A 25,194-nucleotide genomic window follows, 5' to 3' on the forward strand; every position below is an offset into this window, starting at 1 on the left:
ATGAAGTGCTATACTATGCACTATGCACGCCAGAGTGAGTGAATGTCATCTGGGCTATCAGTGAAAACGTTAATCAGTAGTCATTCTATACTTCAGTAAAAGATAAAAAGTTAAAAAAAAAAGTTAATCTAAGAAAGAAATGGAAACTCTTATTCAAGCCAATATAAGAAGTAGAGCCTGGAGGCTGTCTCTCGTAAAGTTCTGAGAGCTGTTCCAAAGAGGTAAAGGGGAAGCCAGTACGTATGTGACCTTGGAAGGGAGTGCGTGCAGTTAAGCACATGTCTTGGTAGAAGGGTACTGCTATTCCCAGGGGACAGATATCTTAATTAATGGTTTTAGTGCTTCTCTAAGTATGAGAAGATCCAATAAACTGGATTAATACAATTTTTTCCTGAAAATATCTGACTGTCTAAGGGCTGGTTTTGTCAGGCTTCTTAGAGCACAAGGTACTTCACTCTGATCTTTGTCTTGATTGCTTTCAGGATGTGCTGCAGGTCAGCGACCGCAGTGGCTAAAGACCTGATTCTTATAGAACTGGAGAGTGGGCAGTGTTCTTTGTTTTACAGCCCCTTTCCCTTCTGTCTTAATTTCAGTCATGGTTTGGGAGGTATTTTGTGGCCAGTTTCTCCCACGGCGCTGGAAATGCACATTCCCGAGTCAAGTGAGGACTTTTCTGATAGGCCACAGAAAGTGCTGTTACTGGACCAGTTTCTGTTAACAGTAACCAAAAGCCTCAGGACCACCTGTCTTACTAGTCTGTTATGGTCCTCAGAATAGTTCCCTTTTGTTGCTTCTTCCCATACTGTACCTTATTACAATCACTGATCTTGTAAAACTATATATTTGATCAAATTGTTTCTAGTCACCTAATTATCATTAATTTTATCTAAGGCTCAGTCACACATTTGGTGGGTTTCCCAGGTGGCTCAGTGGTAAAGAATCTGCCTGTCAATGCAGGAGATGTAAGAGACATGAGTTCAGTCCCTGGGTCGGAAAGATCCCCTGAAGGAGGAAATGGCAACCCACTCCAGTATTCTTGCCTGGAGAATCCCATGGACAGAGGAACCTGGCAGGCTACAGTCCATGGGGTTGCAAAGAGTCGGACACAACTGAGTGACTGAGCATGCATGCCTACATTTGCAGGGAACTTTAATCTTGTAAAATAGGCAGCATATAATATAACTAGTAACATTAATAAGGTCCTAAGCCAGTATTTAAACTAAGAACTTCCATTATGCGTGACCCAGTTTCTCCAGGTTGTCTGACTAGTCAGTTCTGCACCAATCGCTGTCCTTAAGGGAAATGATATATTGGCATTGACATGCAGTTCATCAAAGATGTCTGCACATACAAGGCAAGTAAGCAGGAGGTCACTGTGACCCCTTTCCAGGATTGACAAAGGAATGTTATGTCTAAGGAGTTAAATGGCTGGAGCCAGAAGGAGAAAAATTGATCTTTGTGGTTGAGCAGGTATTTCTGCCACATGGGAGGTCTGCTTAACACATAATGCAGATGCACAATGTAAGTAGAAGGGCGGAAGGAGGCCAAAGGGCAGAGAGAAAGTTTTATGTCTAAATTTTCCTTGTCTTGCCTTAAAATGTGAATTTCTTTTTATTAAGGAGTTAAGAAAAAAATCCAATGTGAGGCCTGACTTTAGATCCCTGGACCTAACCACTTGTTGCTTCCCACCTGTCTTCTCTCTTGCAGGCACTGGGTACCTCGACAATGTGACCTTGATCTCAGCCCGCCCCATCTCGGGAACCCCAGCACCCTGGGTTGAACAATGTGTATGTCCTGTTGGGTACAAGGGACAGTTCTGCCAGGAATGTGCTTCTGGCTACAAAAGAGATTCAGCCAGACTGGGACCTTTTGGCACCTGTATTCCTTGTAACTGCCAAGGGGGAGGGGCCTGTGATCCAGACACAGGTGAGTGAAAAGTCACGGGAACCAGGCGGTTCAGGGTGCAGCCAGGTGACCGGGGTCTCCCGTGGAAGAGAGAGCTGTGCAGGAAAGGCCGTGCCTGAGCTCATTTCAGAGATGGGAAAGGATTAAGGAGAGCAGGGCTGGACTCCAGGGAAGATGGACACGGCGCTTTATTACATTCCATCCTTTTCACGATGGAAATGCCACAAGGTTGTGAGAAAGGTGCTAGGTTACAGGAAATGGCTGTCACGGTTCAGGGAGTCGGGGAGCTGGTGTCAAATTGCAAGAATTGTTTGGGGAGATCAAAGGCAGTGTCAGGACCTGAATGAATATGCCGACAAGTGGTGTAGTCAGGCCGTGGGGAAGAGGGGAGTGGTGTTAACTTATGGATGGTAGTAAAAGGAGTGCGTGTCTGCTTAGCCTGGGAGAGGGAGGCTGAGATTCAGGGTCGTGGCCATGTTTAGAGTTGGCAGGAGGGCAGAGGGGAGGGTCAGCACTCAGGCACTCTGGGGAAAGCTGCAGAAAGGGAGGCTTTGAATTACTAACCCCTGCCTCCCACGCGTCATCCTCTGTTTTAAAGAAAGTGGATAGTTTTACCTGCTCATTTCTCTGCCCCTCCGTTCTCCCTCTGCCTCCCAGGAGATTGTTATTCAGGGGATGAGAACCCTGACATTGAGTGTGCGGACTGCCCCATCGGTTTCTACAACGACCCGCATGACCCACGCAGCTGCAAGCCCTGTCCCTGTCGCAATGGGTTCAGCTGCTCTGTGATGCCCGAGACAGAGGAGGTGGTGTGCAATAACTGTCCCCACGGCGTCACTGGTGAGGCCAGCTGCCCACCCTGTCCTCCTGCCATGCATCTGTCCAATCCAAGGGATCTCCAGGGGCTGCTCATGACTCAGGGTTATTCTCAATGGGCTCATTTTAAAGATAAGGAGAGATCGATGCCCAAGAGCTGAAGTGGATTGAAGAAGGGCAGGGTGTAGAGCTATGGGAGGACACATCTAAAGCTGTTTTAAGAGGTTTGTAATTAGGAGGCGAAGTTGTCAGATGAAATATGGAATTTAACTAAGTTTTAAAAAATGAACCCCAAGGAGGGACTTCCCTGGTGGCCCAGTTGTTAAGATTTCACATTCCAATGGGGTGAAGATGGGGGGTGGGGATGGGATGAGGGGTTGAGGGGTGGGTGCAGGTTTGATCTCTAGTTGGGGGTCTAAAATCCCACATGCCACATGGCCAAAAAACCCAAAGATAAATAATATTATAACAAATTCAATATAGATTTAAAAAAAGGTCCTCATCAAAAACAAACAAAAAAAAATTGAACCAAGCTAAAGAAGGGAAACTTATACGTGTCACACCTCTCTGCTGGTTGGTCTCAAAGAAGAGCTTGTCTTGAGCCACAGCCTTGGTGGTTTGGTGCTCCATCTGACTCTTCCCTAGCCAGCTTGTTAACTGGCAGGAAGGCCCCTGGTGGTGCTTGTGTTCTAGAATCTGTGACCACCGTGGTGTGGAAGAGTCAGCCTCTTGCTGTGGGTTCCTGCTCCTAAGCCTGCTGTTCTGGGGTCCCAGGTTAGGGAAGCTCTTCTGGGGAGTAGCATGATTTCAGCCTCTGCCTCTGGTTTCGCTTCTAATCGATGATCACGTGGGCGGCTCGACTTGGTTCCTTCCAGGCGCCCGCTGCGAGCTCTGTGCCGACGGCTACTTTGGGGACCCCTTTGGGGAACACGGTCCAGTGAGGCCTTGTCAGCCTTGTCAGTGCAGCAACAATGTGGACCCCAGTGCCCCCGGGAACTGCGACCGCCTGACAGGCGGATGTCTGAAATGCCTTCACAACACGACCGGTGCCCACTGCGACCAGTGCAAAGCCGGCTACTATGGGGACCCCTTGGCTCCCAACCCAGCGGACAAGTGTCGAGGTAGGACTGCACCCCTAGGAAGACTGGCCAGGCTCTGTGTGTGTGTGTGCATCTACACGTGTGAGAATATACAAATGGGCAAGGCTGACCACAGGTAATATTGTGATGCTACTTTGGCTTCTCTGACCTGCCTGGACCTTTCACTGATCAGAAGTCTTAAGACCAATTTCCCCTGCAGCAGAGCTCTGGCAGTCAGAGCCAGAGGATGTCGAAAGGGTTAAGGCTGAGTGGGAGAAGTGAAAAGGGCCAGGTTTACATTCCAAAGTGGAAGAGGAGATAAGATGGGGCTGCCTCCTATGCTAGTCCCCAGGCTGGTAGGCAGGCAAGTGGCCGCCGACCCGTAAGAGGGAGGTAATAAATGACTCGAGACGAAGCCTGGACACACTGAAGTGGGAGGGGAGCGGGCTGTAAAGTAGTTGGAGAGACCCTCTCAGGAAGTCAGTGTGATTGATGTATAGAAAGGTGACGGTCCACACGTCTCCTAAGGAGGTCGGGCTTCAAAGCAGTAGCTCTCGTGGAGCATTCCTGGGGGTTGCTTCAGATCAGATCAAAGCATGAATGTGCAGACCGGCCCTCTTGCTCAGCCCTTCTTTCAAGCCTTTGTACGTGTTCTGTTCCAGAGGCAAATTCAGTTCAAGGGAGCTGGCTGCCACTTAGACTCACCCCTCAGTCACCAAGGTCCCAGACCAGCCTGGTGCCCAGAACTCAGGAACTTGCTTGTTTTAAGGTCCAGAGTGGCTCTGGGGACCCAGATTGGAGGTTCCCCAGGAGGTCTGCAGGGCGCCCAGAGCCCCTCATTCAGACCAGAGTGCCCAGCCCTGGAAATGCTTGAGGACCTCTGTGCAACTTAGGGCTTCTCCCCAGGGGCACAAATTCCACCTGCCCTGACCCCAGCTTGTGGGTTAGCTGTGATGTCATATGATAGGAAGCATTCACATGACATCAGCAGTATGAGTTTAAGTCCAGTTTTTTTAGCATACCTCTTGTATTATTCTGATCTTGCCAATTAATTTCTCTAAGTCTCAGTTTCCTCATATGGACGATTAATATTTTACTCAAAGTGGTTGCAAAGATAAAATAGCATATGAGAAAGCACACTGTAAACTATATAATTCCATCTGAAAAGAAAAGTGAAATTGTTAGTTGCTTAGTCATGTTCAATTCTTTGCGACTCCATATACTGTAGCCCGCTAGCCTCCTCTGTCCATGGGATTCTCCAGGCAAGAATACTGGATGGGGTGCCATCTCCTTCTCTGGGGATCTTCCCAACCCAGGAATTGAACCCAGGTCTCCTGCATTGCAGGCAGATTCTTTACTGTCTGAGCCACCAGGGAAGCCCATATCTATCAAGTGCAATTAATAGAGATTTCACTGAGTTTAGACAATACAATTTTTTCACTGAACTATCTTTTATCAAGCTCTTACCATGTGTGCAGTGTGGAGCTAGATACTGAGGTTATAATAATGCATAAGTCAGCCCAGCTCGGCAAAGAGCTCATATGCTAATAAGGAAGACACAGAAATATGGAAGCAAATAATAACATATGCTCAGACGTTATTCCAAGAGTTTTGTGATCACTGAAGTTGGAGTACCCAGAGAATCACTCTATTTGAGCAGTGTCTCACCCACTGTTATATCCTCAGCTCCTAGAACAGAATGTGACACAGTGCTACTGAATCAGTTTGATTGAATAAAGGTACTGCTTTACTGCATCCCCTATGTCAAAGGCAGCAGAGCAGAAGGACAACAGCACGGGTTCTTTCCAAGTTCTCATTCTTGCTCTCTTCTTGCTGCATGTCCTAGGACAGATTACTCAACCTCTCTGAGCCCATATTTCTCATCTGTAATATGCAGGGAGGTGTCTACATCTGGCATACTGTAGGCCCAGAAGAAATGTTACTCTTCCTGTGAGCAAACCCAGAGTATCTGTGGAATATCCAAGAGACTTACAATTTAATGGGGGGAAGTAAATCAGTGTCACTAGAAAGGCTGGGCTGCTGACGTATCTCTTCATCCACACACACACACCAAACAAACCTGCCAGATGATTGATTCCCAAGACCTCTCTGTGTTGGGAATGTGCTTGGAGACATAGCCAAGAAACTAATCCAACACAATGTGAATCAACAAGGGCAAAGAAGGGTTCTTTGCTTGGGTAACTGGATCTTCCTTTTATCTTTGCTGTACCTCCAGGTTCCAGAATTAGTTTGACATGAAAGCTTCCTGTTTGTCTTTTGTCTCTAGCTTGCAACTGCAGCCCAATGGGCTCGGAGCCCGTGGAGTGCAGAAGTGATGGCAGCTGTGTTTGCAAGCCAGGATTTGACGGCTTCAACTGTGACCGTGCGGCGTTACCCAACTGTCCAGCTTGCTATAACCAAGTGAAGACTCAGGTCTGCATGCTAGCCAGCCCTCACCTTCACCAGTAGAATCCTGAAGTATCTTCTGCTTGGTTCTGTCACAGAGCCAGGCTCCTCCTAGTCTCCTGAGGACAGGAGTGGGGATTACTATTTCTCTCTCGAAAAACTGTTATGTTAAAAAATTTCCATGTAGTAGTAATAATACTTCAGAGTTAGGTTCTTATATTTACCATTTTTGAAAAATGTGTTATTCTTCAAAAGTCACATAGGTGGAACTGAAAATGCCACCCATGTCCACTGAATCTGAACTCAGTGCTCTATTATAATATGCCACTTTCTCAATGGATTTTTCCCAAGAAATGTCCTTATGAAACAAACAAAGGAAACCTAAACATATAAAATAGATGTCATGGATCATTGCCTTGTCATGGCAAAGGGGCTTGCATAACTCAATGAAGTTATGAGCCAAGCTGTGCAAGGACACCCAAGATGGGTCAGAGTGGAGAATCCTGACAAAACGTGGTCCACTGAAGGAGGGAATGGTGAATCTCTCCAGTATTCTTGCCTTGAGAACCCCATGAACAGTATGAAAAGGCAAAAAGATATGACACCGGAAGATGAGCCCCCCATGTTGGAAGATGTCCAGTATGCTACTGGGGAAGAGCAGAGAAATAGCTCCAGAAAGAAATAAGTGGCTGGGCCAAAGTGGAAATAATGCTCAGTTGTGGATGTGTCTGGTGGTGAAAGTAAAGCCCAATACTGTAAAGAATAATACTGCATAGGAACCTGGAATGTTAGGTCCATGAATCAAGGTAAATTGGATGTGGTCAAGCAGGAGATGGCAAGGGTGAACACTGATATTTTAGGAATCAGTGAACTAAAATGGATGGGAATGGGTGAATTTAATTCAGATGACCGTTATATCTACAATGGTCTGTGCAAGAATCCCTTAGAAGAAATGGAGTAGCCCTCATAGTCAACAAAAGAGTCTGAGATGTAGTACTTGAGTCCAGTCTCAAAAATGGCAGAATGATCTCAGTTTGTTTCCAAGGCAAACCATTCAACATCATAGTAATCCAAGTCTATGCCCTGACCACTGATGCTGAAGTTGACTGGTTATGTGAAGATTTACAGGACCTTCTAGAACTAACACCAAAAACAGAGGTCCTTTTCATCACAGGGGACTGGAATGCAAAAGTAGGAAGTCAAGAGATACCTGGGATAATAGGCAAGTTTGGCCTTGGAGTACAGAATGAAGCAAGGCAGATGCTAACAGAGCTTTGCCAAGAGAACACACTGGTCATAATAAACACTCTCTTCCAACAACACAAGAGACGACTCTACACATGGACATCACCAGATTGTCAGTACTAAAATCAAATTGATTGTATTCTTTGCAGCTAAAGATGGAGAAGCTCTATACAATCAGCAAAAACAAGACTGGGGAGCTGACTGTGGCTCAGATCATGAGCTCCCTATTACCAATTCAGACTTATATTGAAGAAAGTAGGGAAAAGCATTAGGCCATTCAGGTATGACCTAAATCAAATCCCTGATGATTATACAGTGGAGGTGACAAATAGATTCAAGGAATTAGATCTGATAGAGTGTCTAATGAACTATGGATGGAGATTCATAACCTTGTACAGGAGGCAGTGACTAAAAACATACCCAAGAAAAAGAAATGCAAGACAGCAAAGTGGTTATTTGAGGAGGCTTTACAAATAGCTGAGGAAAGAACAGAATCAAAAGGCAAGGGAGAAAGGGAAAGATATACCCAACTAAATGCAGAGTTCCAGAGAACAGCAAGGAGCGATAAGAAAGCCTTCTTAAGTGAACAATGCAAAGAAATAGAGGAAGAAATAAAATGGGGAAGTCTAGAGATCTCTTCAAGAAAACTGGAGACATCAAGGGAATATTTCATGCAAGGATGGGCACGATAAAAGAGATGGTAAGGACCTAACAGAAGCAGAAGGGATTAAGAAGAGGTGGCAAGAATACACAGAAGAACTATACAAAAGAAAGGTCTTAATGACCTAAATAACCATGATGGTGTGGTCACTCACCTAGAGCCAGACAGCCTAGAATGTGAAGTCAAGCGGGGCTTAGGAAGCATTACTAACAACAAAATTTCACTTCATGGCAAATAGAAGGAGAAAAAGTAGAAACAGTGACAGAGTTTATTTTCCTGGGCTCCAAAATCACTGTGGATAGAGACTGCAGCCATGAAATTAAAAGATGCTTGCTCCTTGGAAAGAAAGCTGTGACAAACCTAGACAGCGTATTTAAAAAGCAGAGACATCACTTTGCCAACAAAGGTCCATGTAGTCGAAGCTATGGTTTTTCCAGTAGTCACATACAGATGTGAGAGTTGGGCCATTAAGAAGATTGAGAGCCAAAGAATTGGTGATTTCAAATTGTGGTGCTTGAGAAGACTCTTGAGTCCCTTGGACAGTGAGGAGTTCAAACCAGTCAATCCTAAAGGAAATCAACCCTGAATATCCATCGGAAGGACTGATGCTGAAGCTGAAGCTCCAATACTTTGGCCATGTGATGTGTAGAGCTGACTCATTGGAAAACACCCTGATGCTGGGAAAGGTAGAGGGCAGGTGGAGAACAGGATGACAGAGGATGAGATGGTTGGGTGGCATCAGCAATTCAATGGACACAAGTTTGAGCAAATTTCGGGATATACTGGACAGGGAAGCCTAGTGTGATGCAGTCTATGGGGTCACAGAAGGTTGGACGCGATTTAGCGACAGAACAACAACAACATAAAAGATATGTTGTTATCTTTTATTCCATAAAAGAGGAATCTAAAGGTGTCAGGGCTGTCCAAACAGAAATGGCCTCCAGAAATTTCTTATTCAAATTCCAGAGAAGAATGAAATTGATATTGTTGTTAATTATGAATTATTATTTTTACTGGAGTGAAGGGCGGGGGAGGGAAGGGTCCAAACAGAACCCAAATGTAGAACAAACTCAACCTGTTTTTTAAAATTTATCTATTTAACCAGCCTCTATAGCACTTCCTCTATTCCCGGCACTATTCTACAAATACTAACTCATTTAGTCCAAATAATAAGTCTGTGCGATATTATTATCCTCATCCTGTGGATAAAGAAAGTGACTTGCCTAAGGTCACACAGCTAGTGAGTAGTGGAACCAGGATCCAGACTCAGAAAGTCTAGAGTCTACAGTCTGAATTTTACCATGACATGCCAAGCGTTTCTGGACTTGTAGCCATTAGCCCCTGGATGCATGCGTGTGTGCTCAGTTGCTTCAGTCGTGTCTGACTCTTTGTAACCCTATGGACTGTAGCCCACCAGGCTCCTCTGTCCATGGGATTCTCCAGGCAAGAACAGTGGAGTGGCAACCAGTATTTCCATGCCCTTCTCCAAGGGATCTTCCCAACTCTGGGATCAAACCGGTGTCTCTTGTCTCCTGCGTTGGCGGGTGGGTTCTTTACCACTAGTGCCGCCTGGGAAGCCTTAGCCCCTGAATACCTGGCATATTATAGTCCACCCTGAACTCCATCCTCTGTTCTAATCCTCTTTCCTTTGTGGTTTCAGATGGATCAGTTTATGCAGCAACTTGAGAGCCTGGAGACACTGCTTTCGAAGGCTCAGGCTGGCGGAGGAGCAGTGCCTGACACAGAACTGGAGGGCAGGATGCAGCAGGCTGAACAGGCCCTTCAGGACCTTCTGAGAGAAGCCCAGATTTCAGAAGGTGATGGAGGCCCATTTTACGCAGGAGAGAATTCAGAGGCTTAGAAAGCAGAGCCCTGGGTCATACAATCTTTGGTGGTAACAGTTCAGCAGATGTCTCTGCCTAGCCCTTGCGGAGGTGGCAGAACTGTCTGTGATGTTCTCCTGAGATTTGAAATGATGGAGATAAAAAAAGCATGCATTCACATACTGGGCTTTTACTGTTTTGCCGAAAGCCAGTCAAAGTCACTTTTTCAGCCCTGTATTTTTGATGACTTGACCCCCCAACGTGCTCATCCTCCCTTTTCTTGTTGGTGTTCAGGTGCTATTAGATCCCTCAATCTCCAGTTGGTCAAGGCCAGGAGCCAAGAGAATAGCTACCAGACCCGCCTGGATGACCTCAAGATGACCGTGGAGAGACTTCGGACCCTGGGTAGCCAGCATCAGGACCGAGTTCAGGATACCCGCAGGCTCATCACACAGATGCGCCTGAGCCTGGAGGAGAGCGAGGCTGCCCTGCGGAACACTGTAGGTGGTGCTGGGCTGGGGGTGAGAGTCCCTGCTGTGCTGGGGGGCCCACGGCACATGTCGTGGGCTCACCTTGTCTCTCGGGTTTTCTGGTCTCTCCGGTAGTCAGTAGGACTTCTTTTCCTTGCAGCAGTCACAGCTTTCTTTGACTTCCTGCCAGTTCCCATTTTATGCTTTATGGCTTCCCAGGTGGCTCAGTAGTAAAGAATCCACCTGCCAAGCAGGAGATGTGGGTTCGATCCCTGGGTCAGGAAGATCCCCTGGAGGAGGAAATGGCAAACCCACTCCCTTATTCTTGCCTGGGAAATCCTATGGACAAAAGAGTCCAGCAGGTTGCAGTCCATGGGGTCACAAAAGAGTCGGACACGCCTTAGTGACGGCCTTTCTCTTTCACCGGTTCATTTCTTGCTACCTGTGGCATTGTCTGCTCCCTTCTTTCTTCCTATCTTCTAGCCTGTTAGCTCTGGGAGGGCAGGATTGAGTTTTGTTCATCTTTACTTTCTCAGCCCATAACACCAAGTATGGCTCTGACAAATGTTTGCTGTATGAAAGAATGAATGAACAAAATGAAGAGGGAAGGAAGGAGACCAATAAAAACATGGTGATGAAAATAGGGAAAAACTTTAACTACAGTATGGTTTTCCTAATGATGTAGCTTGTGGTGTGATAGGAGGAAGAGATTTGAATGAACACTCTTGTCTTTCCGAATAAAGGAGGAAACGGGGACAATAATGTAAGATGGGAGGTGGATAAAGAAAGTTGGAAGATAATCAGATATAATGCTGGGGAAATGAAGGATTTAAAAATAGTATGTATTGATTTTCCTTTTGTAGAATATTCAGAAAATAAAATGTTCCCTATGATCTCATTGCTACGAAATAACTACCATTAAAACTTGGCCTATGTTCTGGACTTTAAATATATATGAAGATATAAACATGCATATATTTTAAAATCCATTTATATATACAGACTTTTTTTGAACTTGGATTTCTATTTGATTCAGTCTCTACATTTTTTTTTTTTTTTGATGTAATGACCATGGTAAACCAGGGACTCTTGATGCGTCAGGTTGGGGAATTCTGTGTGACTAATGACAAGGGGTTCAGACAGGACAGCTGCAGAAGCTGCTTAGGCTCCATGGCTGCCAGCAAAGCCTTAACCATTTGTCCTTTTCCCACAGAACATTCCACCTTCAGAACACTACACAGGGCCAAATGGCTTTAAAAGTCTGGCTCAGGAGGCCATGAGACTGGCAGACAGGTGAGTACTTCTGGAGGGCACCTCTGCTTCAGACACCTCTGTGAGGCCAGACTTGAACAATTCTGCTGAGTATTCAGGACCAAAGCTCCATACTGATTACCTCCAGACTCCTTTGCAGCCATTCCCCTGCCCTGAAGCCATTTTTTAACTGCTTGGTTTTCAGTGTATGTCGGTGGCCACTGGGCAGGGTCATTTGGCAGGAGTTGGGGGTGGGGTGTTTCTTTTCCAGATTTCTCTATGACTCATGGTATGGCTTCAGTGTATGTCAGATGTAATTCCTTGGGCCCTGTGAAATGAATCAGCCCTTGGAAAAGAGTACTTTGCAGCTTTGAGGGACTCTAGGCTCCCACACCAAGCCTGGGAACAAGTAGCAACGAGTTGTTTGCTAGCCTGTGGGGGCCAAGAGTGCAGAGGGGGAGAACTCCCTCCTGAAAACCAGCTCTGCAGGGCCCTGGTAATCACAGACAGCTCCTTAGTCCTTGCCTGATTGCAAATCCTACAATCAGGATTGATGCTGAAGAGGTTTGTTCCTGGCAGAGGGCTCAGCAAGGTGGCAGGCTCTGCTAATCCTGAATGGAATTCAGTCAGCAGAGGGGGCTGGCTCATACTCTCATAATGTGAGCTGCCTCCTGGACTTGTTTTCATCAGTTTCTAGAACCAAGGGGACAAAAGCAACTGGGGAACTGTTCTTGATGGGCTTTGTCCCCCTTAATGTTGGGCTAAGTTTAAAGATGCAGCAAAAAGTGGAGAGGGAGTTGGATCCTGGATAAAATAAAGCCTAGGATTTCTCCTGCAGAAAAGTTTATAAATGCAGTATTTATTTCCCTGAGACTTCTCCTGCCCATCTCCATCGCTTCCCCTGATTATGCTAGAAATGGAGTAGATCATCAAAAAAGTTTAGGACATGAGGCTACATCTCAGAACACCTTCTGCTTCTTGATAGCACCTCTAATAGAGGAGCTCCATCTCATCTGGGTCAATTCTATTTGTTTTTTTGAGTCAAAGCAGTTCTCTTACTCCTCTCCCCTTATTTAAATAAAAGGCCTAAAGGAAGCCCTTTTCATCCTTCCGTATCATTTCTTTCTAGATTCCACCTATAAAGGATGTCATATGATATTTCACCTTCTCAGTCTGACTTACTTCACTCAGTATGACAATTTCTAGGTCCATCCATGTTTATGCAAATGGCATTATTTCATTCTGTTTAATGGCTGAGTGATATTCCATTGTATATATGTATTGCATCTTCTTTATCTGTTCCTGTTGTTGGGCATATAGGTTGTTTCCATGGCTTGGCTATTGTAAGTGGGGCTGCAGTAAACATTGGGATGCATGTATCCTTTCTCATCATGTTTTCCTCCAGATATATGCCCAGGAGTGGGATTGTAGGTCATATGGTAGCTCTATTTGGGAGGAAGGGGTAGTTAGAGATTTGGGGATGGACATGTACACACTGCTATGTTTTAAATAGGTAGCCAACAAGGGCCTGTTGTATAGCACGCGGAACTCTATGCAATGTCATGTGGCAGCCTGGATGGGAGGGAAGTTTAGGGGAGGATGGATACATGTATATATATGCATGGCTGAGTCCCTTCCTTGTTCACCTAAAACTATTACAATGTTGTTTATCGGCTACACCCTAATACAAAATAAAAATGTTGTCGTATGGCAAAAAAAAATTTTTTAAATAATAAAGGAAGCCCTTTGCTATAAAAACTCATTCTTTTTGATCCTTTCAGCCATGTCGAGTCAGCCAATAACATGGAGCAACTCCTCAGGGAAACTGAAGACTACTCCAAGCAAGCCCTGACCTTGGCGCGCAAGGCTGCTACTGAAGGAGGCAGCAGCGGCAGCCTCCGTGGCTCTGTGGTGCAAGAGCTTGGGGGAAAGTACGTTTCAGCAGGTCCTCACACGGGCCAATATAATCCGCTCCCTCCCAGGGTACAATGCAAACCACGTCTGAGGAGTGCTGTGTTCCTTTAAAAGTATCAATAGTAAGAAGGACAAGAAATGAGAGTGTTACTTTGGAGGAAAGCAGATGCCTTTAAGACTGGAAGAAAAATGTCAATTACTCTAAGTAAAGTTTCAGTTTTGATTTAGAGATTGTATATTTGTAGATATGGTACCATCTGTGGTGTTTAAAGGAGGTGAACACACCCATCTGGCGGCATGGAGCGTATAAACAATATATTCATGTGATTAAGAGTTGGAAAACTGGGGTTGAATTTTTCTGACCCAACCTGTATAAACTTTAATGTCTGTGTTTAAATTGTGGAAAGAGATACATATCAGACATTTATGCTTGTCTGGTTCTTTGGATAATCCTGAAGACATAGTTTTAACAGAATGAAATTTTGCTTTTAATAAAAAGAGCGAATTCTCAAAGTCCGCTCTCTTCACTCCCTGCAGATTGGAGAAAATCAAGTCTCTGGCCCAGCAGCTATCGAGGGAGGCCACTCAAATTGACAATGAAGCAGATACGTCATATCAGCATAGTCTCCGCCTTCTCAGTTCAGCAACTCAGCTTCAGGGGGTCAATGATCAGTCCTTCCAGGTAAGAGCATCTAACCTATGCAGTGATGTACAGAAGAAGGACCATAATGCTTTCTTCTCAGGGGATTCCATTGAATTGTTCAATCATCCAGTTTTTTCTCCATATTTACCTTTCTTGCTTTAAATTAGGAAGAGCATTTATCCTCCTCTTATCTTTATTCTTAAACTCCAATCTTAGTCCCGGATAATTTACCTTTCTTGCTTTAAATTAGGAAGAACATTTATCCTTCTCACTATCCTCCTCTTATCTTTGTTCTTAAACTCCAGTCTTGGTCCCTGATAACACCTTGGTTCATATTCTGAACCTATTTCTGTTAGTGAATACAAGTTTTCTGTCTCTTCCCTAGTTTGGGGGACTGTTGAAACCTGTGAGAAATTACTATAGAACTTTTGATATCTACCTTTGGGTCCAACCTATAGTATATCTTCATGTGTAGCCACTTGGAAGGCTTTTTTTCCCCCTCAAAGGTTTGCATTGTTTCTGTCATCAATTCCTTTGACTGTTCCAAATTTATTGGATTAAGATTCAGTTTTCTACCCACAGCAAAAAGCATTCATGATGATTTTCACACATAGGAAACAATAATAAAAAAACGCAGAACAGACATAAAATTCGTTTGCTAGTTGCGGGGCATGCTGCCTGACTTGCATGAGGAATATTGCCTCATTTCTGTTGGACTTTGGGCCTGGATTGTTGTTTTCAGACAATGATGGCAGGTCCTGGGAAGACTGGTGTGGCAACTGGTGAGCAGAAAGTAAGGCTTATTCATTTTTGGGGACTCGCAGGTAGAAGCGAAGAAGATCAGACAAAAAGCCGACTCTCTCTCAAGCCTGGTGACTAAGCGAATGGATGAGTTCAAGCGTGTGCAAAGCAGTCTGGGAAACTGGGAAGAAGAAACCCAGAAGCTCTTACAGGATGGGAAGAATGAGAGACAGGTATCCTCTGTTACTTCGCTCCTTTAGCTGACCCGTGTTGAATGGCTACCAGTAAGAGGAGCCATCAGAAACTCTCGAAAGGTCATGGTATTGCTGCTTATTGAGACCTTAATGTGATTACCTCAGTTCCACTCACTGAAAGTGAAGTCACTCAGTCATTTCCGACTCTTTGCAACCCCATGGACTGTAGCCTACTAGGCTGTTCCACCCGCGGGATTCTCTAGGCGAGAATGCTGGAGTGAGTTGCCATTTCCTTCAGCCCTCAAATGTAGGAATAGGACTGAGGTCTTCTGGGCCCAGTTTGGATCTAGCTGTCTATGAAGACACATGTCTGTACTTCCTAGGTATATATAACGTATGTCTGTGAAGTGTATGTCCATACTTCAGGAGGTATCTAGAGTTTAAAATTAGGATTTGTAAAACTGTTCTTGTCCCTGAGTAGAGCTCGAGTCTGTCCTCAATGTGGAATCCTATTGGGTCATCAGGTTATAATGTTTGTGTGGTCTCAGGCTGTGGAGGGGTTTGCTGCAGCACCCCTAGACTCCAGGAATCACAGTTCTCTGTTGTGAAGAGCAGTGTGTCAGAGCGGCTGTGCTGGCAGGAGGGCTCTGCCTGGGTGTGTGTTATATTTACTCTAATCTTGTTCTGCCTGCCCATTTACAGAAATCAGATCAGCTGCTTTCCCGTGCCAATCTTGCTAAAAGCAGAGCCCAAGAAGCACTAAGTATGGGCAATGCCACTTTTTATGAAGTTGAGAATATCTTAAAGAACCTCAGAGGTGAGTATTTCGGGGTTCAGATCACTTGAGTATTTTAAAGGTATAAATGTCACTTTGGTTTATTTTGAATCTTCATAAATCTCTGTAAGTGGCAGGCATGTTGAGGTATTAATAGACACTCAATAAATATCTTTGTAAAGAAAAACATTTAAAAATATTTAATATAGTAGAAACAATTATGAAAACGGCAAGTGTTAATCGCACAGTTGCGTCTGACTCTTTGTGACCCAATGGACTGTAGCCCACTAGGTTCCTCTGTCCATGGGATTGTCCAGGCAAGAATACTGGAGTGGATAGCTATTCCCTTCTCCAGAGGATTTTCCCAACCCAGGGATCCAACCCAGGTCTCCCACATTGCAGGCAGATTCTTTACCATCTGAGCCACCAGGGACGCCCATATTGTACTAAATGCCAAAGGCTTGAGTTCTGATCTATGCTCAATCATGTGATTAGGCTGAACTGGCTGTGTGACTGTAGGCAAGTCACATAACCTTTCCAGACTCTGATTTTCTCATCTCTAAAAGAAGAAATTTGAACTAAACTGCTTCGAAGGTCCTGCAGAGATTTGACATCTCACTACCATATAGATAGTTTTCTTTTCTCTCCCTTTCTTTCTTTGGCCTGGTTGGTTCCAATATAGAGTCGGTGAGGTTGCCTTGTGATAAATGATATCGAATAAGCTTTGTCATAGCATCTAGATTCCAGGAAATTTGGGTTTGTGCCTTGCAATGTGTGCATGCTAAGTCGCTTCAGTTGTTTCCAATGCTTTGTGATCCTGTGAACTGTAGCTGGTCAGTCTCCTCTGTCCATGGGGTTCTCCAGGCAAGAATGCTAGAGTGGGTTGCCGCTCCCTCCTCCCAGGGATCTTTCCAACCCAGGGATCGAAGCCAACTCTTTTCTGTCTCCTGTACTGGTAGGTGTGTTTTTTTTACCACTAGCGCCACCTGGGAAGCCCTGCAGAGATTTGGTTAAAGTTTCAGGCTTCTTCACTAAAGAACAACAATAAAGACGTTTTCAAGTCTTGGGATTTTCTTCTTCACAGGAAGTACCTCTCTACCCATCCTTTTCAACTGCTAACTACTGCCATTGGCAGCTTAGGGTTTAAGGCTCTGGGTTGAAACTTTGGGCTTCAAAGAGTCTACTTGTTTCTGATTCATTTGGAGGTTCACTTTTGCAAAGATGGGGACCCAGGACAGGCTGATTGTTGATTGTCAGTTCAATACTTTCTCTTGGACAAGAAAGAGTCATGACCACAACTTTCCACTCTCTCATCCCTTGGGTGCTATTAACACTCTGATTTTTCTTAAAGGCCTCAGCCCCTTTCATCTTCAGTTGTAAGTTAATTTTCATCTTCATGGCAATGTTTTCTTATCTTCATTTCAGAGTTTGATCTGCAGGTTGAAGACAGAAAAGCAGAGGCTGAAGAGGCCATGAAGAGACTCTCTTACATCAGCCAGAAGGTTGCAGATGCCAGCGACAAGACCAGGCGAGCAGAAACAGCCCTGGGGGGTGCTGCTACCGACACCCAGAGGGCAAAGACTGCAGCCGGGGAGGCCCTGAAGATCGCGGGCAAGATAGAACAGGTAAAGAGAAATCGCAGGTCAGCGGGAGCAGCTTCAAACATACCGGTCATGTTGAATGAGCGAGAGCACTGGGCTCGTTCTGACCTGTAAGACTCGGCGTCCTGTTATGGTCCATGGTGTTCCCAGATCCACTTGGCTGGCCTTTTGGTTGGGTGGTTCACGAGCCTGTCATTGACTGAGGGCTGGAGCCCCACCCCCGCCATTTTCAGCCCCCTTTTTAGAGAACACCATGAGAAGAACCATGCAAGATTGCTTTTTATTTAGATATTCTGTTAGTTTCCTGGACCTGCTATCAAAAAGCAGCACAGATTGGGTGGCTTAAAGCAACAGGAATTTTTTCTCTCAGAGCTCTGGAGGCTAGAAGTCTGAAATCAAGGTGTCAGCAGAACGATGCTCCCTCCGAGACTCTGGCTAGAAACCTCCCGTGCCTCTTCCTAGCTTCTGGTGGTGGCTGTCAATCCTTGGTGTTCCTTGGTTTGCAGTCTCTTCTCTCCAGTCCCTGCCTCTGTCATCACCTGGGGCCCTTCTTCCTGGATCTCTCCAGCTCTTCTTATAAGGACGCTGGTTGGATTCGGGGCCCACTCTCGTCCAGCATGACCTTATCTTAATAAATTACATCTGCAACAACCCTATTTATGAATTAGGTCACACTCTGAGGTATTAGGGGTTAGAATTTCAACACATCTTCTTTGGGGGGACACAATTCAACTTGCAGCAACTGTCCCAGTGTTTTGATTCAAGATTGTGAAATTCTGGAGTGCTGGGTCTAAGCTCTACTTCCCCATTTTTTGCTTTGCTTCCATTCTATCAGCACTGTGCTTGGTGCTGGGGATATGGAGATGGGAAAAACTCAGTCCTTCTCTTTAAAGAGCACTCAGTGTAATGGGAAAGACAGACTAGTTGGACTTACAGCCCGAATGTTAAGTGCTACAGTAGAAAGAGCGCTTTTCAACTGAAAGAGAGCTTCCTAGTTCTGATTTAAGTGTGGCTTTTAGAAATCATGGACTTCCCTGGTGGCTCAGACTGTAAAGCATCCGTCTACAATGTGAGAGACCTGGGTTCGATCCCTGGGTTGGGAAGATTCCCTGGAGAAGGAAATGGCAACCCACTCCAGTACTCTTACCTTGAAAATCCCATGGACAACGGAGCTTGGTGGAGGCTACTATCCACGGGGTCGCAGAGTTGGGCACAACTGAGCGACTTCACTTCACTTTCACTTTAGAAATCATAAGCAACTCTAGAAAGCCCAGAGGGGACTTTTGGTATCTAGACTGTGTGGCCTCACTCTTGGACCACTTCCAAAAATAATCTCAAATCTTAGGTCCCTTTAGGGTAGAGACCAATTTTCTATGCGTCTCTTTATATGGCTTCTAGCACAGAGACACCTGTGACTTGATGCCTAATAGTAGCTTGTTGATAAAGATATTAAGATTCACTCATCCTAGTAAAAACAAAACTCAAAGCTGTAGCCCATTCATTCTCTGCACCCCAAACTCAAGTGTCTTGGGGAACAAAGCCATTCAAAAGATGATGGCAGTAAAGAAACATGACAAAGAAGGAGTTGAGTTTCTCACCCTCTGGGTTTTCCCAACTGGTTCCTGATTCACTCACCGTTTGTTGAACTTGACCCGGGAGGGAAGCAGTGTCTCACAACTGACCATTCGAGTCTCTGGAGACATACCCCCAAATTCATTTGTTTGAGGCAGAGCTTGGGGAAGGGGGTGTCCCCAAGTCTGACTGTCTCGTTGTTCATCTCACTTACTCCATCAGAGCCTGGCCACAGCTGTATTTTTTCTGCGGTCGTCTTTGGGATGTTTCTGTGCCTCACCCCTCTCTCCTTCCGTCCCTGGCTCCTTTTCTTCCCCCAGGAGATTGGGAGTCTGAACTTGGAGGCCAACGTGACAGCAGATGGAGCCTTGGCCATGGAGAAGGGACTGGCCACTCTCAAGAGTGAGATGAGGAAAGTGGAAGGAGAGCTGGCAAGGAAGGAGCGGGAGTTTGACGTGGATATGGACGCAGTGCAGACGGTGAGTTCCCATGGTTTTACACGGCAGAGTCCTGTAACCTTGCCACTGTGGGAACACCCTTTCCAGATGGGCTTGTGCTTATTTTTTCCTCAGGTAATTACAGAAGCCCAGAGAGTTGACAGCAGAGCCAAGAATGCTGGAGTTACGATCCAAGACACACTCAACACATTGGATGGCATCCTACATCTAATAGGTATGTGGAGTATCCACAACCTTCCAACCTGTGTTCCAGGGCTTCTCCCCAGAAGATTAACTAGACTTAGTCCTGATGCGTGGGAATCTCAACTTCCCTTAAGGGTGTCAGGAAATTTGCTTTGTTTCCAGGCTCAGATACCTTAGGCAGGTTGCTTTTCATTTGCTGTGGTCTATTTTACCATCTCTAAGGTGGGTCACTGGGCATCTGCCTATTGCCCTTGGAGATGAAAGTCTGTAGGTCAAAGAACTGGGTGTACTTGGGGAAGGTATACTGAGGCTCAGAGAGGTTAATAATGTTCTGCAGATCGCACAGTAAATTGTGGAGGTAGGATTCGGACTTCACAGTGAAAGAGAATACTGGATGGCTTGACAGCCCCACTACGGATTCTGACCTTGATCCCGAGAATCTAGTGGACAGTGTCAAGCAGAGGAATGGCGTCAGTGCCGTATATTTCAGAAAGATCACTGGAGCAGCTGGGTGGAGGAGAGTTTGCAGGAGGCTTAGACAAGAGGCAGGATAAAATCATTTTGGAGACAGTTGTAGTAATTGAGAGGTGAGAGAGAGCTCTAAAACTGTAGGAGTGGTGAGGGGAAAGACTCTCCCAGCCTGTGAGATCAAGAATCACTTGCTGAGATACTTCCCTGGTGATCCAGTGACTAAGGCTCCACTCCCAATGCAGGGGGCCCAGGTTCGATCCCTGGGCAGGGAACTAGATCCTGTGTGCAGCAACTAAGACCTGGCACAGTCAAATAAATACATAAATACTAAGAAAAAAGAATTGCTTGCTGATTCTGCTGTTTGTCCCTCCCCAAACCACAGTTGGGACCTCCCAGGTGGTGCTAGTGGTAAAGAACCCACCTGCCGATGCAGGAGACATAAGATATGGGTTCGATCCCTGCGTCAGGAGGATCCTCTGGAGGAGGGCTTGGCAACCCACTCCAGTATTCTTGGCTGGAGAATCCCATGGACAGAGGAGCCTCGTGGGATACACAGTGCATAGGGTCGCAAAAAGTTGAATGCTACTGAGCACACACACGCACGCACACGCACGCAAACCACAGTTACACCGTGCTGTGACTGGTTGGGGAAACTTGAGCTGCCTGGTAGATGATCCAGATGAAATGTCAAAGAGGGAGGTCCGTGAGACACTGTAGAAATTTTAGGCTAAAATAGATTTGATGGCACCCAAGGCAGCAGCTCCAGTTACCTCACCACATCCCTCCCCAAAGAAAGTTCAGATAAATTAAAATCCAGAATTTGGGTAGAACTGATATCAAACCTTCTGTGGCCTGTTTTATCAAGCTTGGACCACAGCAGATATGGAACTAGGGCTTCAGTCAGGGATTCCAGCCATACTTAGGAGAGCCACTTTCAAACTTGGCTTTTCTGTGGAGTGTCGTCATCGCCCCGAGAGACAAGTATTGTCTGCATTGTTTTTCTGATGGGTCTGCTTTGTGATCCAATGAGTTCCAAAGAGTAAAATACCCTCTTAAGGTAAAAAAAAAAATCCCCAGCTGAGAGTTTAGCAGCTTTGTTTAGTGTTCTGAAAAAGGCAATGAAACTAACAGGGCCTTTAGAGGAAATGAGAGCCTGGGCAGGGAGGCTGGCTGAGAACTGTCAAGCACTTTCTGTGTGCCAGGCACTATGCCAGATTTTTTTGTGGTGAATGGTTGTGTAAAATTTGTAACAGTTCTATGAAGTGGGTTTTAGGGCTTATGTGGTGGCTCAGTGGTAAAGAATCTGCCTGCCAAGCAGGAGATGAGGGAAGATCACCTGGAGAAGGAAATGGCAACCCACTCCAGTATTCTTGCCTGGGAAACCCCATGGACGGAGGAGCTGCGTAGTCCATGGGGTTGCACAAGAGTCGGACATGACTTAGCAACTAAGCAACAACTAATGAGGTGGGTTTTATTATTTTATTTCATAGAATAGTGAACAGAAGCTCAAGGAGTTTAATACTGCCCCACAGATCACATAGTAAATGGGGGAGACAGGATTCCACCTGAGGTCTCCGTGGCTGATGCTCCTGCCGTTTGCAAGAAGCTCATGCTGCCTCCCCATGGACATTTTGCCTGCAAGCCTGCTTTACTTCTCCTGCATTTTAGAACCCTAAATTCTAGAATCCTCCTCTGTCCCCAGGGGAAGGACTGATCGGTCTACTGGATCAACATTTGGGTTATTGTGCTGTTTCTACTCTGTCTGGTCTCTTGAGTCCTGGAAAAATTACAGTTTAATCTCTTTAGCTGGGATAAAACTTCTGCAGTCAAATAGATCTGACCTTGAATTGTCCACTCAAACCTATTCAGACCAAACGGGTCTTGCTTGCATATAAAGGGTCAGGTGCCCTTCATGCTGACGTGTCAGATCGTTTATGAGTAAAGCATACCTGAACAAATGTGACCACATTTCATATTGGAAATAAACTAATGTCTAGCCAGATCCCCACTGTTCCAGGCCAGAATGAAGTCTTCCATCATTTCATACAGCTGGAATGCATCCCTTAAATAGCAAAGCCTACCTTGGCCTCCCTAAGCCCTGAAACCCAGCCAGTTTCTAAAGGTCTTCTAATAGAAAACAGCAAGAAATTTCCTAAGGGTGATTCAGAGAGCAGAATTTGGAGTTGATTCTGATCCTAACGGGATGAGCTGTGTTTGGGCAGACACCTTGGACAGTGTTCAGTCCCTGTGACCTTCAGCCTTCATCTTTTCAGAGCAGAAGCTGTTGACTCTATTGTGAAAACCGAAGCCCAAGTTTCATCTTGCTTAACTAAAGAGCCCAGATGCTTAAACTGGGCTTTTCAAAACCTAGTAACAAGGCTTGTGCACTCAAAATTTTTTCTAGATTATTTCTAATTTAAAATAAGCCTTTTTAAAAGAATGGCATACTATTGACTCTGAGCAGATAAAAACAGAAGTTAAAGTTACAGAAGGGCCTGCATGTGTCCAAGGGGATTCAATCACAACTTTTTCCTCTGTTAACTCCTTTCTTGTCCTCTAAAAATAGACCAACCTGGCAGTGTAGATGAAGAGGGGCTGATCTTACTGGAGCAGAAGCTTTTTCGAGCCAAGACCCAGATCAACAGCCAGCTGCGGCCACTGATGTCAGAGCTGGAGGAGAGAGTGCGTTGGCAGAGGGGCCACCTCAGCTCACTGGAGACAAGCATAGATGGCATTCTGGCTGATGTGAAGAACCTGGAGAACATTCAGGACAACCTGCCCCCAGGCTGCTACAATACCCAGGCTCTTGAGCAACACTGAAGCTGCCTTCAAGATTTCCCAACTGGGGTTCTTAGGATGGAGACCTCAGGCTCAGAAGCCATCTCATGTGGGTGGGGTGGGATGGGGAATTTTGAACGTGTTGATGGGCATTCTCAGCTCAACTGAACCTGGCCCCACCCGGAGACCTTGGCCAAGATCAGTGTCTTATTGCACCAGTGTGATGCTCTTTGCTTCCTGATGTGGGGCAATGAGGCAAATAGCACTGAGTATGAGACTCATCAAGGGCCTGGACACCCAAAGGGTAGACCAGATGGAAGGACAAACTGCACTGGCAGATAGTCATAAACCAACTCCTGGAGTATGAACAAGTGTTGCCATGTCGTAGGCGGCTTATTCTTTGAGTAAATTTGACCAAAGGAAATTTTTTTTTGACTTTGCCCACGCATAAAATTCTTCCTAATGTCAGAACAGAGAGTGAATTGAAGTCATTCTGTGGTCAGTAAAATACTGTTGCCTCATAGCGTTCAATGTGTTCTTGATCAGAGTTCCTCCCACTTACTGCCCGATCCATGACATGTACTCCACTTTCAAACTGGAGGAAGTGACGAACCGTAAGCCTGGCATGTTTGGAGCATTGGTATCCTGCTACCTTTGAGTTCTTCTGGGCCTGGAATTGACCACCTTTCCCTTGATGATGCCAGGTACCTTAGAGACAATGTTTTTATTAAAGCATTTCTTAGCAGCGAAGCAAACATTGGGAAAGTATTTCCTTTCAAGTTTCAAAGTGATAGAAAAATGTAGCTTGGGCTCTGAAGGAGGTGCAATTATCTAAGAAGAGGTATTAGTCCTAATTCAATGCCATTTTCAAACACTAAAAATTATATGCCCCTGTGGGTTTTGTTCTCACTCTCTCTTTCGATAACAATGTTCCTACTCATACTTGAACTGGGTAGCATCCATCCTTCCATTCTTCCATCCATCCATCCATCCATCCATCCTTACAACGTATATTTATTGAGTACCAATTGTGTGCCAGGGGCTGGGGTACACTGGTGACATAGTCTCTGTCCTCATGGAGTTGACTGAATAGTAAGGAAGACAAACCTTAAAAAAAAATTAAACTTACAAACCCTGTTCCTCACAAGTCATTGCAATAACCCCTTGGTTTGCAACCTCATTTTTCAATGGAACATATGTTGCAAGACATTCCCATAGGGCACTTGAATTTTGGTAAATAGCTGAAATGACTCTGGATTGTGCACCCTTTCTTGCATTTCAGCTGTTGCTCTGCCCCTTTCTACAACTGATTGCAACAGATTGTTGAGTCATAACACCAGTGGGAATTTCTGGAAAAATCAGAGGCCCTTCTAGCCTTGACTCAGTAGACTTTGGTACTGCCTCACCTCTGTATTTCCTTGGCTTTTCATGGACCTGTTTTTTTTTTTTTTTAAATAAAGAACAATTCGTAGATGCCTATGGTCAGTTTCTAATTTGTTAAACTCTAAGCTTAAGGTGTAGGTACCAAAGCAGTGGAAACAAAAAATGCTTCAGAAAGAGATGTGAGCCTCCAGAATGAGCATCTTTAATTCTTTTTTCTGAGCGTCTTGTTTGCCCTTTCCAACCAGGCAAGCACGTTATGAAATTTAACTGGTTCTGTCTCCTAAGCATAAAGAAGGATTTATTTCTGGAACAACCTGAGCAGGGTGAGGGTGATAATTAACGTTTTGGCTTTTTTTTTCATCAACTATAAAAAAATAAAGGCAAAAATCAATCATTTGTGGTACATTGTCATGCTTTTTAATAAACTAAAATTTAATAAATGGAGATCCTGAATTGGCCATCTACCCAAGTGACTGAGGACAGAATTCTGCTTCTGCCTACACTGACCCCCCCCCCCCAAATTCTGACAGATCTAATCACTATGCTTTGCCTTCTCTGAAAGTGCATTTTTAATCCTGTCTTGGCATACTCAATCACATATCTTACAAATTGGGTTCAATTAACTACAATATCACACAGACCTAAAAATATGCAAAATTCACTCATGATTGACTTTTTTTCTCGTTCTCATCACATACTGGATGGACAGTTGGCAGAGTAGCCCTCCACATATTCATTTCAGAGGCCCTGCCATTTATAACATGACTTCTAACGTTGCCTTAGGCAGAATCTCCCTTCCAGTGGGTGGAGAGGAAAAAAGACATG

The 25,194-nt window shown here is 45.2% G+C and overlaps 1 protein-coding gene across 1 annotated transcript in view; it reads left to right on the forward strand.

The window, feature by feature from the left end:
• LAMC2 (laminin subunit gamma 2) overlaps positions 1-24,413 on the forward strand; it is a 67,342-nt gene extending 42,929 nt beyond the window's left edge. Inside the window, exons 9-23 of the mRNA XM_055583657.1 lie at positions 1,708-1,926; positions 2,563-2,745; positions 3,597-3,842; positions 6,088-6,233; positions 9,773-9,929; positions 10,230-10,435; positions 11,619-11,698; positions 13,438-13,587; positions 14,108-14,252; positions 15,038-15,187; positions 15,851-15,965; positions 17,349-17,548; positions 19,417-19,575; positions 19,669-19,768; positions 22,775-24,413. Coding sequence (XP_055439632.1) covers positions 1,708-1,926; positions 2,563-2,745; positions 3,597-3,842; positions 6,088-6,233; positions 9,773-9,929; positions 10,230-10,435; positions 11,619-11,698; positions 13,438-13,587; positions 14,108-14,252; positions 15,038-15,187; positions 15,851-15,965; positions 17,349-17,548; positions 19,417-19,575; positions 19,669-19,768; positions 22,775-23,028 — 2,510 coding nt within the window. The 3' untranslated portion in view covers positions 23,029-24,413. The remainder of the gene's footprint in view (positions 1-1,707; positions 1,927-2,562; positions 2,746-3,596; positions 3,843-6,087; positions 6,234-9,772; positions 9,930-10,229; positions 10,436-11,618; positions 11,699-13,437; positions 13,588-14,107; positions 14,253-15,037; positions 15,188-15,850; positions 15,966-17,348; positions 17,549-19,416; positions 19,576-19,668; positions 19,769-22,774) is intronic.
• The last annotated feature ends 781 nt before the right edge of the window (positions 24,414-25,194 follow it).

The sequence above is a fragment of the Bubalus kerabau genome, chromosome 5, assembly GCF_029407905.1.
Source record: "Bubalus kerabau isolate K-KA32 ecotype Philippines breed swamp buffalo chromosome 5, PCC_UOA_SB_1v2, whole genome shotgun sequence".
In the NCBI taxonomy this organism is placed as follows: Eukaryota; Metazoa; Chordata; class Mammalia; order Artiodactyla; family Bovidae; genus Bubalus; species Bubalus kerabau.